This window comes from Leptonychotes weddellii, chromosome 2 (genome assembly GCF_054177405.1).
Source record: "Leptonychotes weddellii isolate Sample4059 chromosome 2, ASM5417740v2, whole genome shotgun sequence".
NCBI lineage: Eukaryota > Metazoa > Chordata > Mammalia > Carnivora > Phocidae > Leptonychotes > Leptonychotes weddellii.
The window spans coordinates 56,144,010-56,162,867 of record NC_138370.1 but is presented as its reverse complement, the minus strand read 5'-3'; the positions used below and the strand labels follow the sequence as shown (position 1 = coordinate 56,162,867).

At 33.8% G+C, this 18,858-nt stretch overlaps 1 protein-coding gene across 1 annotated transcript in view; it reads right to left on the bottom strand.

The window, feature by feature from the left end:
* Nucleotides 1-18,858, bottom strand: part of FSTL5 (follistatin like 5) — a 637,910-nt gene that overhangs the window by 111,573 nt on the left and 507,479 nt on the right. The window contains exons 9-10 of the mRNA XM_081813100.1: nucleotides 9,307-9,468; nucleotides 4,739-4,873 (exon numbers count right to left, since the gene is read on the bottom strand). Coding sequence (XP_081669226.1) covers nucleotides 4,739-4,873; nucleotides 9,307-9,468 — 297 coding nt within the window. The remainder of the gene's footprint in view (nucleotides 1-4,738; nucleotides 4,874-9,306; nucleotides 9,469-18,858) is intronic.

The following is an 18,858-nucleotide window of genomic DNA, read 5'->3' as shown; positions in this document are numbered from 1 at the left end:
TGTTTTCATATAAGAGTTTTATATTTTCAGGCCTTATGTTTAAGTCTTTAATCCATACTGAGTTGATTTTTATGTATGGTGTAAGATCAGGGTCCAGTTTCATCCTTTTACATGTGGATATTCAGTTTCCCAGAACCATTTTTTGAAAAGACTGTCCTTTCTTCAATGTATATTCTGATGCTCTTGTTGAAGATCAGTTAACTGTACATTCATGGACTTATATCTGGGCTCTCTGTTCTATTCAATTTGTCTATCTATCTGTCTTTATACAAGTACCATATTTTTTTATTTACTATAGCTTTATATATATTATTTCAAATCAGGAAGTATGATGCTTTAAGATTTGTTCTTTCTCAAGACCACTTTGACTATTCTGGATATTTTATTGTTCTATATGAATTCTAGGTCTTTTTTACTGTTTCCATAGAAATAGAAATTTCCAAAAAAATTCTATTTTCACTGTGTTTTTGATGGAAATAACATTGAATCATAGATTGCTTTGGATAGTATGAGCATTTTTAACAATATTTGTTCTTCTAAACCATGAGCATGAAATGTCTTTCCATTTATTTGTATCTTTAATTTCTTTCATTAATGTACAAGAGTTTTCAGTGTACAAGTCTTTCACCTCCTTGGTGAAGTTTATTCCCAAGTACTTTATTCTGTTTGATGCTATTCTAAGTGGGATTGCTTTCTTAATTGCCTTTCAGATATCTCATTCTAATTTATAGAAACACACAGATTTTTGTATGTTGATTTTGTACACTGAAACTTTACTGAATATGTTTATTAGCTCTAACAGTTTGTTTGTGGAGACTTTGTAGGTCTTTTTATTTATACATTCATGTCATCTGCAAACAGACTATTTTACTTCTTCCTTTCTGATTTGAATGCTTTTTTTTTTTTATTTTTACTTTTTCTTGCCTAATTGTTATGGGTAGGGCTTTCAGGGATATGTTGAATTGAAATGGTGAGACTGGGCATCTGTGTCTTGTTCCTGATCTGGGAAGAAAAGATTTCCATTTTTTACCATTGAATATGATAGGCTTCTTATATATGACCTTTATTATGTTGAGGTACATTCTTTCCATGTGTAGTTTGTGGAGCATTTTTATCATGAAAGAGTGTGTCAGATATTTTTTTTCATCTATTGGATGATCAAGAGGTTTTTACTCTCATTCTTTCTTTTAATGTGGAAATCACATTTATTGATCTGCACAGTTTGAACCATTCTTGTATTCCAGGGATGAATCCCACATGATCGTGGTGTATGATCTCGTTAGTGTGCTATGACAGTCAGTTTGTTAATATTTTGTTGAGGAGTTCTGTATCCATGTTCACCAGGGATATTGGCCTATAATTTTATCAAAAGCACAGGGAACAAAAGCAAAAATAGACAAGTTGGACTATATCAAACTAAAAAGTTTCTGCACAGGAAAAGGCACAATCAAGAGAGTGTAAAGTCAACCTATGGAATGTGAGAAAATATTTTCAACTCATATGTCTGATAAGTGTTTAATTTCAAATATATACAAGGAACTTCAATAACTAAATTAAAAAAAGAACAACCTAATTTAAAAAAAAAATGGGCAAATGACTTGAATAGACATTTCCCCAAAAGAAGATATACAAATGGCTAGTAGGTATATGAAAAGTGTTCCTCATCACTAAGCATCAGAAATGCAAATCAAAACTGCAAAGAGATATTATCTCACACCTGTCGGGATGGTTATTATTATAACAAAAGATAAAAGCATTGGCAGGATGTGGAATAATTGGAACTTTGTGCCCTGTTGGCATTGATGAAAAATGGTGCAGTCACTATGAAAAACATAGAGGCTCCTCAGAAAATAAAAATGGAACCATCATATGATCCAGTAGCCCAATTTCTGGGAATATATCCAAAAGAACTGAAATCATGATCACAGATATCTGCACTCAGACATTCACTGCAGCATCATTCACAATAGCCAACATATGGAAGTAATTCAAATATCTATTGACAAATGAATGGGTAAAGAAAACATTGTGTATACATACAGTGGAATATTATTTCACCTTAAAAGGAAGGAAATCCTACCATTTGTGACAACATAAACGGACCTGAAAGACATTATGCTAATTGAAGCAAGCCAGTCACAGAAACACAAAGACTATAAAGTTGCATTTATATGAGTTACCTAAAAGAATCAAAATCATAGAAACAAAATACAAGGGTGGTTGTGAGTTTATGTGGAGGAGGGAAAAATGAAGAGTTGTTCAAAGGGTATAAAGTTACAGTTATACAAAATGAATAAGTTCTGGAGATCTATTATACAACCTAGTGCCTATAGTTAACAATAAAATGTCATGCACATAAAAACTTAAGAGGGTAGGGGCGCCTGGGTGGCTCAGTCGTTAAGTGTCTGCCTTCGGCTCAGGTCACGATCCCAGAGTCCTGGGATCGAGCCCCGCATCGGGCTCCCTGCTCTGCGGGGAGTCCGCTTCTCCCTCTCCCCCTCTCCCTGCTTGTGTTCCCTCTTTCGCGGTCTCTCTCTCTGTCAAATAAATAAATAAAATCTTTAAAAAAAAAAAAAAAACTTAAGAGGGTAGAATTTATGCTGTGCTCTTACCAAAATAAATGAATTAATTAAGTTAAAAAATGAAATCTGTTAGTTTCCTCTCTTTTTTTTAAAGATTTTATTTATTTGAGAGAGAGAGAGAATGAGAAGGGGGGGAAAGAAGAGGGAGAAGGAGAAACAGACTCCTGCTGAGCAGGGAGCCCCAATGTGGGGCTCGATCCCAGGACCCTGGGATCATGACCTGAGCTGAAGGCAGATTCTTAATTGACTGAGCCACCCAGGCACCCCCTAGTTTTCTCCTTTTATCCTTGAAAATGTTACATAATTTAAATACATAAGGAACATCTATAAATAATTTATATCCAGACTTAGGAACAAAACACTCCAAATCTTTCACTTGTATTATTTCTTATAAGATGACTTTGAAAGTTCTATAAATATAGATGTAGGAAGGCCTGCTTTGCTAAAACTTATAAAAAAAAGTTATTTCTGATTTTAATAGCATGTTAACATAAATCTCAAAAATTATTAAAAATGTATTATTTTGACCTAAGTGCTTAAAGTAATAAGTAAAATAAAATAAAAACATGATCTCAGAAACTGTTTATAATTAAACAAACACGTTCAATGACTAAATTTATGAATAAAATTATATTAAATCTTCCTCTAAAATTGTCCTTAAATTTACATGCTGGTAAATAGTAAGTGATTCACTCATTAAAGGAACTCTGGCTAGATGTTTTAATGCTGTAACTGGGGAAATGAAAAGTACTTTACCAACATTAAAAGAAAATCAGAATAGAGAGTTGAAATTAAAATCTGTGTCACAAATGTCATCATAAAGGACAAAGAAAACCAAAGTATCCAATTACTTGTCACCTAAAATTATTTTTTAACAGAAAGTGAATTGCATATTGGTATTTAGCAGAAATATATAAAAGGAGTAGACAAATTATGGTGGACCTTATCCAGGTCATTAAATCCATCTTTCTTTTCTGTTTTTCTACCTTAAGAATTTTCTTTTTAAATATTTGCTTGTAATGATCATTGTCCTAGCCAGACCAAATATAGACAAAGATACACTGGTAGTCAGGACTTAGATAAGGTCCTTCTTTCCCATTGGCTCCACTAATATCCACCTGTACTCACTGATTTAAAGAAAAATAAGATTCCAAGACAATGCTTTAACGTTGTTCAAAAACTTAGTTCAGAGAAATAAGCATGCCAAACTAGAGAGCCCTCCAAATATCAGGGCCCTTCAACAAATTAGATTAATAAGACTTGTAAATGGTTATAACAAATCAGACTGAAGAACAAGGACAATAGTCATTCCAAGTACATCCAGACCCAATCCTAAAACAACCATACTGTGGCATATACAGACTGGGAGAAGAAAGTGACTGTGGGATTTCCCATAGAGAGCTCATTTGACACAGGCTATAAGAAGACTTTGAGTTCCAAGCAATTCAGCTGTAACTAAAAATCCATCTGTAGCATCCTTACCCTATCCATATCTCTTTCACTAAGTAATATTTTTTTTAAAAAAGAATGGTATATATTTTTTCTTATTACTTCATGATACAACCAGGTAACATGCACGTACAGCAATGGCAAAGGATTTCTAGCCCTGAATGGAGAAAACTGACCAGGGATTGATGTTGGAGCCAGGGCAGGGAGGGTCTTACGGTGGCAGTAACCAGTGCCTACTGCAGAGAAGCCCTGCGGTATGGCTTGTGGGCCACCGACTGCAAGGCAACTGACAGAAAAAGAAAGATACTAATTTATTACACCTATAGGATGCCTCTTTGCTGTATCTTGGGATCTTGAAATCCCCATGTCATTTGGAAAAGGGATTTTGCAGGGAATTTAAATTCCTGTACGGGTGAATGGGAAGACAGGACCTGAAACATAGTAGGCACACTTGCAAAGGAAACAAAATCATTCTAGTGTTGTATTAAAAATTTCACAAGGTTGTTTAATTCTTAAATCTGATTTTAATACTTTAAGATTCTTAGCTTTCCTATGCATGAAACTGTTTTGTTTTTGTTTTTTTAAACACATTGTTCATTTTGCAGAGTTTTCTGGTGCTTTTGCTTTTTGAAAAAAAAGCCTAATTGTAAAGTCGAGTACAATGTGTGCACGTGTGTGCACTGTGCATGTAAGTGTTCAATACATACGGGCCTTTCTAGCAGAATCTTCCACAAAAAGAGAAGAGATGTCTTCATCCACTCCTGCTTCATTCTTTGCCATACAAGTGTATGCTCCTGTATCTTCATAGCGCACATTGCTTATATGAACCTCACTGCCATTTGCTGAAAACAGAAGGCAAATGCAACTTGTAAACTACGATTTCAGTTTTGGTACAGTGCTTTCCGATTACACAGTCAAGCAGTTCTCTTAGCTTGTCCTAATTAAACTATTTTCCTTTCTACTTCCATGCTTTGGAGGCATGCCAAATTATTACAAAAGCATTCAAGTGTTTCATAAACTGTGTTGTCATTCTATTACAGAGAGCCCAAAACTCTATGTCAAATGCACACGCTTCGTATTTTATCTTTATTTCCTATTTCCCACATTTCATTAAGTATTTCATATTGATAACTCTAATTCCATTTGTATATTTATTTTTAGTATTCAGAATCCACTTTGCCCTAAGCTTTACAGAATTTGAAAATAATAGCAATATGGTTTATATATAGGAGAATATGCTAAAAAGACTTTTCATAAAGAAATTCAGTGAGCTACATCACGCGAGTGTAGTACGATTGCCACTTATCAGGTACATTATTGAACCAGTATTATATCTGGAATTAGAAGGTAAGGAAATTATTAGGTAAGGAAAACAGAAAGATAATAACACATGATTTGTCTGCAAGATTTGTCTTTTGCCAGAAATTTACATAAATAATATTATAATATGGAAATTGGTAAGTTAATGTATAATAACCAAAGAATTGAGGGAATAATTAGCTCAACTTTTAAATCTTGGTAAAATAATTTCTTAAGCTAAACCCTGAATAACTAGTTGCTTTCCCCAATGTGGATACCAGGGTATAATTAACCACCAACTATATGTTGGAAATATACAGTGTGCTTTTATATGTATTATTTCTTAATTGTCCTAAAAAATACATAATTATCAGAAGCAGAATCAGAGACTCATAAAATGATCTTATGGAAATCATCAATTCAAAAGATAAGGGCTGGACACCTATCAGACTCTAAAATTCAGTGTTTGTTGCGCTCATTTGTTTAGGTTTCCTTTTTTTTCTCTTTTACTTCATTTTCATTCTTTCTTTAAGCGATTCTGTGTGTGTTTGTTCCATATTATCCAATCACAAGAACACTATGCGCCATGTGCAACAGAATGTAATATGACTATTTAAGACAGATAAGGGACAAAATAATCCATACCCCTGTTTGGGGAAAGAAGATAGAAAACTAATGGGAAAAAGAGCGTGGGAATGCCAGAGGCTCTCCAGGGATGTGAATGGGATCTGGAAAAGCAGTGAGTGTTTGGGGAGGAATAACCAATTGGATAACCTGAACCTTTTTCTCACTTTACAGATGGTAATGCATATCTCCATTCCCCCCATCCATTGTTGAAAATCACTACTCCAAAACGGAGGTTGGCCATTTTCGGGGGGGGGGGTTTGTTTTGTTTTCCTGTTAAATGCTGGGTAAACATTTTATGCTTTGTGGGTCATACAGTATCTGTGACAGCTACTCACCTCTGTCATAGCAGCATGAAAGCAGCACGAGCAATATTCTAAAACGTGAGTGTGGCTGTGTTCTAAAAACAAAACAAAGCCCCCCACATGGCTTTATTTATCAAATAGGCAGCTTCCCAGGTTTGGCCTGTGGGCCTTAGTTTGCAGACCCCTGCTCTAAAAGATAAGGAGTGAACGATGTATTTAAGCCTGCATCAGCTTCTTGTTTTGCATGAAACATGGCTCTCTCCAAAGAACATTCTTTCTCTCAAGACCCACACACTTAACAACCTAAATTCTCAGATTTTTTTTGAAATATCAAAGTCAATTTATTCCTTCTTCAAATGTTCTCTTCTCAATATTGTTATATGTTCTCCTAACCTTTATGCTCTGCCTCCTTCTCTACATAATCTACCATTTCTAGATGTGTTCGACTCCATTGCCAGAACTAGCAATTCCCTCGTTCATTTATCATTCTGACACAAATGTCTTACTAACTGCCAAAACTAGAATAAGCTGACATATCTCTGCACTTAGTGTCTCTGCATCTAGTTTTTTGAGTACATTAAGAGATGACCGCATAAGCAAATTTACGAATTTTCAAATTCAGAGTTTTCAGTTTGCAGGATGTTCAGTGCTACTTGGTATTCACTTCACTTGATCTTTAAGATACATGCCTTTCATTTCCTGCTCCACTTTTGGTTCAAATCTTTACTCTATTTGATGTTTCCCATCCTAACTTCTCACCCCAAGCAAGCGACCTTGTTTTTAAGTCATGAAGTGCATACATGTAATTAGCAAATAAACCCAAATCATTTTGCAGTATATATGCTTATTAAATCATCACATTTTATACCTTAAACTTACACAATACTCTGTCAATTATATTTCAGTCAAAGCTGGGAAAACAAGGAAAGCCAACTTCCTATATCCATCTACATCTTCACATTTATTTACTTCTCAAAGGAAACTCTCTGTTTCTTTCCAAGGAAAATCCCTTTTCTTTCTGATTTCTACAATTATTTGGTCATCCTTCCCCACCTCCATTATCTGCACATCTTTTTCTTTTCTAGTATTTCTTCAAATTGATGTATTGTCTAAGAAGAAAAAAATATCTTCATTAGTCCTAATCCTTTCCATCAACAGCAACTACCTTTTCTTTTGTCCTCCTTTCAAAATCTGGAGAGATTTTTATACTTTCTTACCTCCTTCTCATTTCTAAAACCACTGAAGACTGATGGCTATAAATACTGTTTTTTCTAAATGTCAAAAGGCCAAACTAATCACCTGACCCATGAATACATTTCAGTGACTTTCCTTGACCTTTCTATGCATTTGGCATTGTTGAACTCTTTCCCATACTTCATTTTCTTTTCTTCTGTAGGATCACCTTGTTCTCTTGTTTGTTGCTGATTTTTAGTCTCCTTGTGTTATTTACCTTGACTTGCCTTCCAATTAAACATTTTTGCTCTCCTAGGATTTTACTACCTCTCATTAACATATCATCCCATCCATTGATGTATTCAGTCTGTGCCTAGACTTGGACTGCACATGTAAATGCTAACCAAGCATTTGTTGAGTAAATGGATAATGAAACAACTATAGTATTTGGTAACATGTCATCACATGGAATTTAACACGCCTATGCACCCAGATTTATCTCTTAGGTCCTGCTTCCTACTCACTTTTCATTTGTCACATTCTCTCAAAACTGCAGCTTTTTTCTCACTTTTAAAAAATGATAATAGCTACCTTACAAAGGCCCCCAGTCTTTCACTATTGAATCTGGAGTGTAACCAACCCCCCAAATGTGCCTTTCTGTATATTCCTATAAGCAAAGATATAATATGCTCATCTAATATGGTTTACTGCTATTAAATGGGTAAGAGATGACAAAATCAGAAACTAATTAGAACTTTCTTCACTTTAATTTCTGTTAATCAGATCAATCCTTTTCTATGATTATAGGCACTAAAGATGTAATCAGTATATGTAAACATGTAAATTTTGGGGGTTTACTTCTATTAATACAGAGATTTGTAGGATCTAGGTTGTAAATGTCACAATTACTTTCATATGACATTTTTTACTTGCAAAAATAAGTTAGTAAATATGTCAAAAGATTTATTTAAAAACATATATTGGAACATTCACTGTTAAAGTGGAACAAGAAGTGAAGTCTATGCTTATACAAATAATGCAAAAATGGAAATTCATTCGCTTCTAGCATGAATTGAAGGAATTTAAAGCATACAATAAAGAATATAATGTCATGCAACAGATACTCCAGTAGAACAACTTGTCATGTTCTACTCTTGACAGTGGAAATAAGATTTATACATTTTTAAAATTACTAGTATAATCAACATATATGCAACTGCTTTTGCATTATTTAGATTATTTGACATTACAAATTTTTTTTGTTTTCTACTTACCACATATTCATTATTATTATAATCTGTATAATAATTAATTATATTTACATATTAGACTGTTAAAACTTAGAATATTTTATATATTAAAATTCAATAATAACATTCATACCTTTTAAACAATGTAAGTGTGAAACATATTTAGTAACATCTTTTCTTCTCTCTTCATTTGCAAGCTATGCTACAAAACATTCACTAAGGAATTTCTATCCTATTGACACTCTCTATGAAGTATGATTTAAACATTTAAATGACCCCTTCAGAATGTATTCTATGAAGAAATCCACCTATTCTGTTCAGCAAATCTGTTATAATTCATAGGACAAGCATTTAAAAGATACATAATATAATATTTTACTTATTGCCAAAATAATGATATAATTAATTATGATAAGACTGTTATTTAAAAAACTAAAAATACAAATGGACTCTATTTCAAATATAATGTCTTAAGAACAATTGTATTTTTTTCATATGCATGACATTTTGTTGCCATCAGCTAGTTTTTTTTTTTTTTTTAATCATGTATATAACTTTGTTATAAATTTTAGTATAAAGTTTCTACATGGTCATTTAAGAGGAAAAAATGCAAATAAAATGCACCTTGAAGTGTGAGTTGTTTGGACAGCTTTGGTGTAATATCAATTCCATTCTTGAGCCAGCCAAGCTGAGGGTTTGGTATCCCCTCTGCATGGCACCTGAGACTTGCGGTTACCCCAGGTTCTCGAGCCTGACTCTCTGGATACACCCGGATTACTGGAGGGACTACAAGAAGAAATGGGGAAAAAATTGAATTAGTAAGCCATATTCTTTGATTTTCCAAAAATTGCAATATGAGAAAATTGCCAATTATATATTTTAATGATACGTATTTCTATAGATCTTAGTTTCCAAATATCATCATCTGCAAAAATGTGCCAGTTTTCCTTACATAAAAGTTATTCTGAGACTATGCCAGGAAAGATACAAGCTGAGTCTGGGATATCCCGTTTTGGTAATAAAAGAAGTTTTCTCTCTTTTTTTTTTTTTAAAGATTTTATTTATTTATTTGAGAGAGAGGATGAGAGACAGAGAGCACGAGAGGGAAGAGGGTCAGAGGGAGAAGCAGACCCCCCGCTAAGCAGGGAGCCCGATGCAGGACTCGATCCTGGGACTCCAGGATCATGACCTGAGCCGAAGGCAGTCGCTTAACCAACTGAGCCACCCAGGCGCCCTAAAAGAAGTTTTCAAAGGATGATAGAAACATCAAAAAAAACCCACAAAAAACAAAAGCTAACTTAAAGGGACTCTTATTTGCCAAATATGAGAAAATTTGAGCATTAAAATAATTAGCAATTATAAAGAAAATAAGGAATTAAATAAGACTTAAAGAATTCAGTTATATAAATGAGTAAATGAATATAAAAATGAGAAAGAATGAAAATCTTTTCCTTACCACAGCATGTTTAAAAAATCAGGATAACAATTACATTTACAGAAGCATCCAAAAAATAAAATATTTAGAAATAAATTTCACCAAGGAGGTGCAAGATTTTTACACTGAACACTGCAAAATGACTTGAAAGAATTTAAAGAAAAACTAACTACATGAAAAGTCATGTGTTTATGAATTGAAATAATTAATTAGTAGGATAGTAAGAATTGGTAAGAATTATCAGTAAGATGACCATACTCCAAAAAAATTGATCTATAGATACAATGTAATCCCTATCAAAATTCCAACTGCATTTTTTTTTCTTTTTGCAGAAATGGAAGAGCTAATCCTCGGATTTATCTAGAATCACAAGGGACCCCCAAATAGCTAAAACAACATTGAAAAAGAATAACACTGGAGGTCTCATACCTCTCAATTTCCAAATATACTACAAACTATGTGTATAGTATATATACAAATATATATACATATATATACATATAGTATACACACACACACACATATATAGTAACCAAAACAATGTGATACTGGCATAAGAAAAAAATTTAAGCCTATGAAATAAAGTTGGCAATGCAGAAATAAAACTATTAATCTTTGGTTAATTGATTTTCAACATAGATGCCAAGAAATAGTCTTTTCAAGAACTGATGCTGAAACAACTGGATATCCATATGCAAACGAATGAACTTGAACCCCTACCTCACAAAATATATATAAAAATTAGCTCAAAATTAATAAAAGACCTAAATGTAGGAGCTAAAATAATAAAGCACTTAGAAGAAAACAGGGGTAAATCTTCTTGACCTTGTATTTTACCATGGTTTCTTAAATGTGACCCCAAAACACAAGTAACAAAAGAAAAATCAATAAATTGAACCTCATTAAAATTAAAATTTGAGGTGCATCAAAGGACACTACCAACAAAGTGTAAATACAACTCACAGAATAAAACAATATTTGCAAATTATATCTGATAACATACTAGTATCCAGATTATATAATGAGCTATTATAACCCAGCAACAAAAGGCAAACCACTCCTTTTGCATAGCAAAGGAAACTGTCAACATAATGAAAAGGAAACCTACAGAATGGGAGAAACTCTTTGTAAACCAAATTATCTGATAAATGGTTAATATCTAAAATATACAATGAACTCATACACTTTAATAGAAAAAAGCAATTAAAACATGGGCAAAGTACCTAAATATACATTTTCCAAGGAAACTGCAACCTCAGAAAATATCTAATACTGGGACCACCTGGCTAAGCTGTTCTCCAATTCTTTAGTTGTCTCATTTCTCTACTTACTATCTCATATCTCTATTGTCCTGTTATTGTCTCATAAGGTAATAAATGTTTGTTGTTTTAAGCCACTAAGTTTTAGGATAATTTATTGTTTGCTAGTATATATAGTTAAGTTTCTTGGTAGAAGAGTTTTCGTCTTATTTGATCATTATATCCCTTTGCATGGTTGAGTGATAAAAGTATTGTAGAGCATGAAGTGTTCCTCAAAATGCGTATTACAGCCGTACTACATATCTTTTATTCACACTCACACTTTAGCATTTGTTATTTAGAATGACTATGAGAACATATGTACCCTGCATTTGCCTTAGTAAGGATATGACTTGGTAAATAAGGAGAAACACCCTGGCTCTCAGGGCAAGAATTTTCTGCTGGAGCTATCTTAGCAAAAGACAATGGACAGAAATGTTCACCTGGACCATCTTGCTCTTTGGTTAACTAATATACTTTGAACTGTGTGATTTCTTTTATTTTCACCCAATGGAATGCCTGTCAAAGATGCAAGGTCAACAACCAGACTGAGACTCTCTTTAGGCTCTCAACTCTAGCCCAAAGTTAATTTCACCACTGTTCTTTCTAGCGACTAGAGTGGCCATTGTATATACAAATTAAATTGACTAACAAATAAACGTCAGCCTTCTAGATTTACTGAAGTTATAAAAGTAATTCAAACCAAGAGACTAGTTGAAGCCACAATCAGGACTACAGATACGCTTATCATCCTACTGGCCCTTTCATTTTGGCTATACAGTAGAGATCTTAAACTAGACTCTTATCAGCTCTAACATGGAGACAAACGGAAGGAAGGGGTACTCAGAAATGCCCAGTAATCCTTTCAAATCGAAGCTGGGTCTTGACTTTGTGAATTGCCTTTAATAGTTTCTGGAGGAGAAAAATAATAAACTTCCAAAGTTCTGGGCACCAGATTTTTGCTGCAACCTTTCATCCTCTCCTAAATATAATTCAAAACAAACGCGCTATACACAAACATCCACAACAATAATGGGAGTGAAACCACGCTCTGATTTCTTTTAGCCTTGATGACTATTTAAATGGTGCCTTTTGAAATGTCAAATATGTTTTCAAAAATAGTCCTCATAAAATTTCTGCGCATACTTTCTTGGTAACATAGAGCACATATTTAGGCTTTTGGTATATATCTAAAAGCACACAGTATTTTTTGTACCTTTTTATTATATTGGAGGTTCAAGTAAATAACTTTTTAAAGAGATACGATAATATACTTCCAGCAAAACCACATTATCATAAGATCTGGAGTAAAGAGACTTTTTTCAAATACTCAGACCTAATCTCTAATCTCTTAACAACTCAGGAGTTAGGAGATGAGCTTTTTAAAAAGACTTACATAGAGTGCCCAAATGGAAAACTACTCTCTCAATAAACATTTAAGAGAAGAAAATGTATCTTGACACAAAACTTGTAGCCAAAGCAAGGACCAGTGTTTCGTGCAACATTCTTTGGAATAGCAAAAAATTGAGATGACCTAAATATATTGAAAATTAGTTTGAAATGAAGCACATCAATTAACTCAATGATAACAATAGATTCTACATCATTCATATTTAAAAATGTAGATATTATATAGGTCATCTATATTGTCACTGATACTCCCCAAAGGACAACTTTTCAAATAAGATGTTCAATTTCTCCCTGTGTTCCTACTTGTTTCTACTTTATTGACACATTTGCATGTGAACTGAAAGGAAAACAATGAATAATAATTTTTGCCATATTGAACTTTTATACCCAACTAGATATATCGCAGTTTGAAAAAATAGCAATACTCATATAATATGCTTAGTATATTGCTATCAAGTGATGGTCTGAAAAATATCTCTTAACTTACACATAATTGAAGGATAAGTGATTGGCATAACAACTATTTAACCTCAGTGACAAGCTACACATTTAAAAGTAGGTTATTTTTCCCGAGATACATATTATGAAATATAAATGAGGATTGATGGCAGCTTGAATTAAAAAGTCAATAATCCTCCAGAGAACATTTCAAGCCATTTGTTACAGTCATTTTTAGTTAGAAAGGGCACTCTATGAACTTGTCTTTCCTTGCTGTTAGTGTTGCATGAATAAAGAAACTGATGAAGACCACCAAAGAGTTTTCACATTGGATTTAGAATCCAGTCTGTGTGTGCTATCATGAAAATCTTTAAATAAGGCTCCCAATATTTTAAGCCAAAGGTAATATTTAAAAGTAAGTGTATATACACTGAAAATTTCCTAATGATATTCAATGTCTCACCAAAATTACTCAGGAAGCAGTTTATTTGATATAATATTATCTAATAATGTCAAATGATATCTATATTAAATAGAATAATATTATGTGCTTATATGTATATAAACACATTAATAACGTAGTTGAGATTATTACATATTGTTCAATATCATTCTATAAAATATAATCAAATAAGTTTCTGTCACTTAAAAAAAGAGATATAAGAGGATGTAAATATGTGAAATTTATTCATGAATAAAATTTAAGAAACACATAAAACATGATCTGTTTATTTTAAATTTTAGGATAATATACAAATATTTATTGAGCAACTTCTGAGTGTAGCAAATTGTGGTAGATGACTTTCTCTCTCCATCTCTTATATGTTATGTTTTATACATTAACACGTTGAGTGAGTATTGAGTTCAGGTTTTGAAATTAGCCAAATGAACACTGGAAAAAACGCATTTTGTCTTATCTGGTAACAATTATAAAATAAATGTTCCCATACACATAACTACTGGAATTTGACTACTTGGAATCTAAATATAAAATCTGATTAGGTGTTTAGCAGTTATATATAAGGTATATTTGAGGTCCTTGAAAAATTATATTTTAAAATGTAAAGATCAAGTAATTATCAGTGCATTTATAGTAATTTGGAGAGGTATTAATAATTCACCTCAAATGGAGGCAACTTCTCAAGGAAACTGAACTACTTCTTTCCGTAAGCCAGTTAAGATAACTATCATCTTGTGACTATATTGAACTAATACAATAAAATTGTATTTAATTTATCTAATGGTTCTTAGAGCATAAAGTATAAGTAATCGGATACTGTATATGGAGGACTAGTTGCTCTAAGAATACATACTTAAGGCTAATACTTTTTAACTAGTTATAGAAATTAAAATGGGAATGGGGTTCTGATACTAAACATTAAATTTAGAATCAAAAAGGTAGATAAGCTAAAGAAAATACAGTATAACTAGTATAAGTATATTTTACTAGATCTTTCTTCCTGGAAACTTTGGGGTCTATACGGAATCAGTTGTGAAGATTTATCAGCTCAAAACCACAAAGTATTGAATAATATTAATACATATAAAACTAAGTAAAGATTGATGGATATATTTCTTAAAGGTCTATAATAACTTCCTTGTATTAAAATAAATCAGTGTTTTTCTCAATATTAGGAAGTATCTAATAGAATCTAATGATCTTTCTAATCTAGTATTAGAAATGATCTAATGAAAAAAAATAGATATCTATAAATACTAAGCCCTGCTTTTTTCATCCTTTAACTTTTATTCTGTGATCTTTCTTTAGAAATCGCTGCATTGTTACAGAAAGTATAAAAACAGCATAACCTGTGTACTTTGGAAGCCTGATTTTCAAGTCAGGAAGCAGAGATCACTGACCCAATACAGTGACTACAATCCTACTGAAAACAGAAATGAATTTAAGGTGAGTTGTCAGGTCACTGGTATGTAAACAACTAAACATTGGATATTTTTTTTTTTCTTGATGCCATTTTCTTGTGTTCTTTTGAAGGAGTCTATCACTGCTCTTCTACAAATTATTCACACAGCTGCAACTGTTAGAAAAGTTCTAAGAAAGCTTGAGGGTAAGAATATAAATGGCTCTGAAGTAGTGCTGACTCACAGTGGCATCTGGATTGTTCTGTTTGTATTATGACTTCCTTTGTCATTAAAGCAACTTTCCTATGAAAAATTACAGACAGAGTTTAATAAATATTTTAAATGCTACTGAGCTTGTCCAATGTCTTTTGTCTCTGACATTATTAAAGCCATCAATTTCTCTTTAACTTTGTCCCAAAGCAGTCTTTTATATTCATGACTTTCACACTGCCTCTTGTCAATATTACAAAACTCTCTGATCACATTATTGCAGCCTTCATAAAAATGTAGAGAATGCAACGAATGTTGGAGGCGAAACATAAATTAACAAAAACAGACTTATGGTCATAAACTTTTGTGATTTTTCTATTGGGTCTTCCTATTTATCCTACAGTATTTTAACAAATCACAACTTTTTAAGATATTTTGAAAGGGACAGCAGTCTATCCTAGTTTAATGAACTTACACCTATTCTACTGATCCTTAAAGTTAGTGGCCCTTTTAATATCCAATTTAAAAAAAAATGTCAAAAGCCATCATTTACAGAAATGCTCTCTGAAACAAAACCTAGCCAAAGCATTCAAGGTAATAATATAGAATGTTGTTTTTCTAAATCAATGAAGAAAGAATTAATGAAAAAGATAATTTAATGTCTGGCACATGATGGATACTGTTTTTTTTGTTTTTTTTCTTAGACATTATTTACCTTTGTTTAATATATATTTAATTTAAAGTTTCAGGAGATCTCAAATTATTTGAGGCACGGAGTGTGCAGTAGATACATTACAACAACCCCTCCACATACACACCTGAAAATCTGAATGTATTTTTAACATTCTATGCTCTAAGGGATAAAATATGTAATTTCTCTAAGTCTCAGTTTCCCCATTTATAAAGTTTGAAACCCTTCCTAGGATTAAATTGATTAAAAGAAACAATGTATGGCAAGTTGAAATATTAGGTGTCTTAACTTGCACACTTTTTCCAGAAATCATATTTTTGCTATTACATGCAGAATGAGTGAGACTTAATAGGAGAAATGACAAATGTATGTAATTTCACTAGTCAATACCAATTGATTAGTAGAAATGGACTTTTTAGAGATCCAAACTGGAAGTGGCCTATACCCACGCATGGGTTCAATGGGATAGAAAAGTTATAATTGATCAGCCATATCTGCCAGGACTAGAGAAAGGGAAATGGAAGCAAGACACATTTTGCAAACTTCTTTAATGTTTAAGATGTAAATATAAACCCTATCTAAATATAATATATAACTAGATTTATTCAAAGCTGCCTCTAAAATAATTCTAAACAGGTCGAGTGAATCTTCTAAGCTCTTCCTCAGTCACATTTGTACCCCATTGGCCATATAACTAGTAAGTGCACACATGCCCTGTAAAAAGGGTTTTTGTGACTGAAGAGTAAGAAAAACAATTGCATTAGTTAGAGCTTAAAAAGATAGAGAAAACATATGTCTTTCAATGTAATATTAAAATGTATGGCGGGGATGGAGCAAGATGGCGGAGGAGTAGGAGACCTTGATTTCGTCTGGTCTCAGGAATTCAGCTGGATAGGGATTGAACCATTCTCAACACCTACAAACTCAACAGGAGATCGAAGAAAAGAATAGCAACAACTCTCTGAACAGAAAAGCGACCACTTTCTGGAAGGTAGGACGTGCGGAGAAGGGAATCCGAGGCGATATTCGGGAGGATAGATGGTGGGGGAGGGGGCCTCTGTCGGCCGCTTCTGGCAAGTGATAGAGCCTCGGAGCACAAAATCGGAACTTTTAGAAGTCGGCTCTGCTGAGAAACGTTGCTCCAGTGGCTAAGTGGGGGGTGGAACCCTGTGGGACAGTGTGGTCTCAGGACCCTCGAGGTCACAAAAAGACAGGGGGTACCTGAGTGAGGCAGAGCTCCCAGGTATCGGAGCAGGGAAGCCGGCTGCAGAGACGGAGCCGAGGAGCAGGCTCTCAGCTCGGGGTTGCCATAAACCGTGATCTGCGGCACAGTTGGGCCACTGCTCCTCCAGCTGGGACCCAACAAGTGGCAGATCTGGGGAGACTCACCTTCCTTCCCCGGGAGGAGCGGCACGGGAGCACACCGCAGGGATCTGCTGGGTTTGGAGGCTCCACACCGAGTTGGGTGCCATAGATAGAAACGCTCGGGCACAGGCTGGGTGAGCATGGAGTGCGGCCGGAGATCGGGGAGATGGAGTGACTGACTGCTTTTCTCTGGGGGCGCACTGAGGAGTGGGGCCCCGAGTTCTCAGCTCCTCTGGGGCGGAGATTGGGAGGCCGCCATTTTCACTCTCAGCCTCCAAAGCTGTACAGAAAGCTTGCAGGGAACAAAAGCTCCCCAGAGCAAACCCGAGCATATTACTTAGCCCAGACCAAGCAAGGGCTGGGCAATTCCACCTCCGGCAAAGACATTTGGGAACCACAGCAAAAGGCCCCTGCCCCAGAATATCAGTGAGAACAGCCAGCCAAGACCAAGTTTACTGATCAATGAGAATGGCAGAACTCCAGCACTAGGGGAATAAGGCACATAGAATCCATGGCTTTTTTACCATGATTCTTTAATCTTTCAAAGTTAATTTTTTTTAACTGTCTTTTTTTTTTTTTTGAATTTTTCTTTTTCCCTTTTTCAACCAACATCTTATCAATCCCTTTTTTAAAAAACATTTTTATTTTTCATTTTTAGAGTCATATTCTATCCCTTCATAGTAGTTACCCTTATTTTTGGCATATATATATAAATTGTTTTCTCTTTAAAATTTTGAGATAGTTTCTTCCAACAGATCAAAATATATGCTAAATCTCTAGTGTATGGTTTGTTCTACTCTCCTGCCTGATCACATTCTCTCCGATTTTTTTCTTTTTTTTTTAATCCTCTTTTATTTTTTCAAACAACTTCTTATCAATTCCTTTTATAAATTTTTTTTATAATTTTCATCTTTACAGTCATATTCCATCCCTTCATCATATCAACCCTTATTTTTGTACGTATATAAGTTTTTCTTTCTTTAAAATTTTGGGAGGCACTTTCTTCTAACAGACCAAAATACACCCAAAATCTAGTGTGTGGCACTGATCTATGCACCAGCCTGATCATATTTGATCATATTCTGTTTTTTTTTTTTTTGGTCTGTTTTTGTTAGTTTTTATCTTTTTCTTTTTCTTTTTTTTTTCTTTTCCTTTTTTCTTTCTTTCCTTTTCTTTTCCCCCAGCTTCAGGTCTTTTCTGATTTGTTTAGAGTATATTTTCTGGGGACATTGTTACCCTGTTAGCATTTTTTTCTCTCATTAATCTGTTCTCCTCTGGACAAGATGACGAGATGGAAAAAATCACCTCAACATAAAGAACAAAAGGTAGTACCGACTGCCAGGGACCTACTCAATACGGACATTAGTATGATGTCAGATCTAGAGTTCAGAAGCATCACTTTAAAGATAGTAGATGGGCTTGAAAAAAGCATGGAAGTTATTAGAGAAACCCTTTCTGGAGAAATAAAA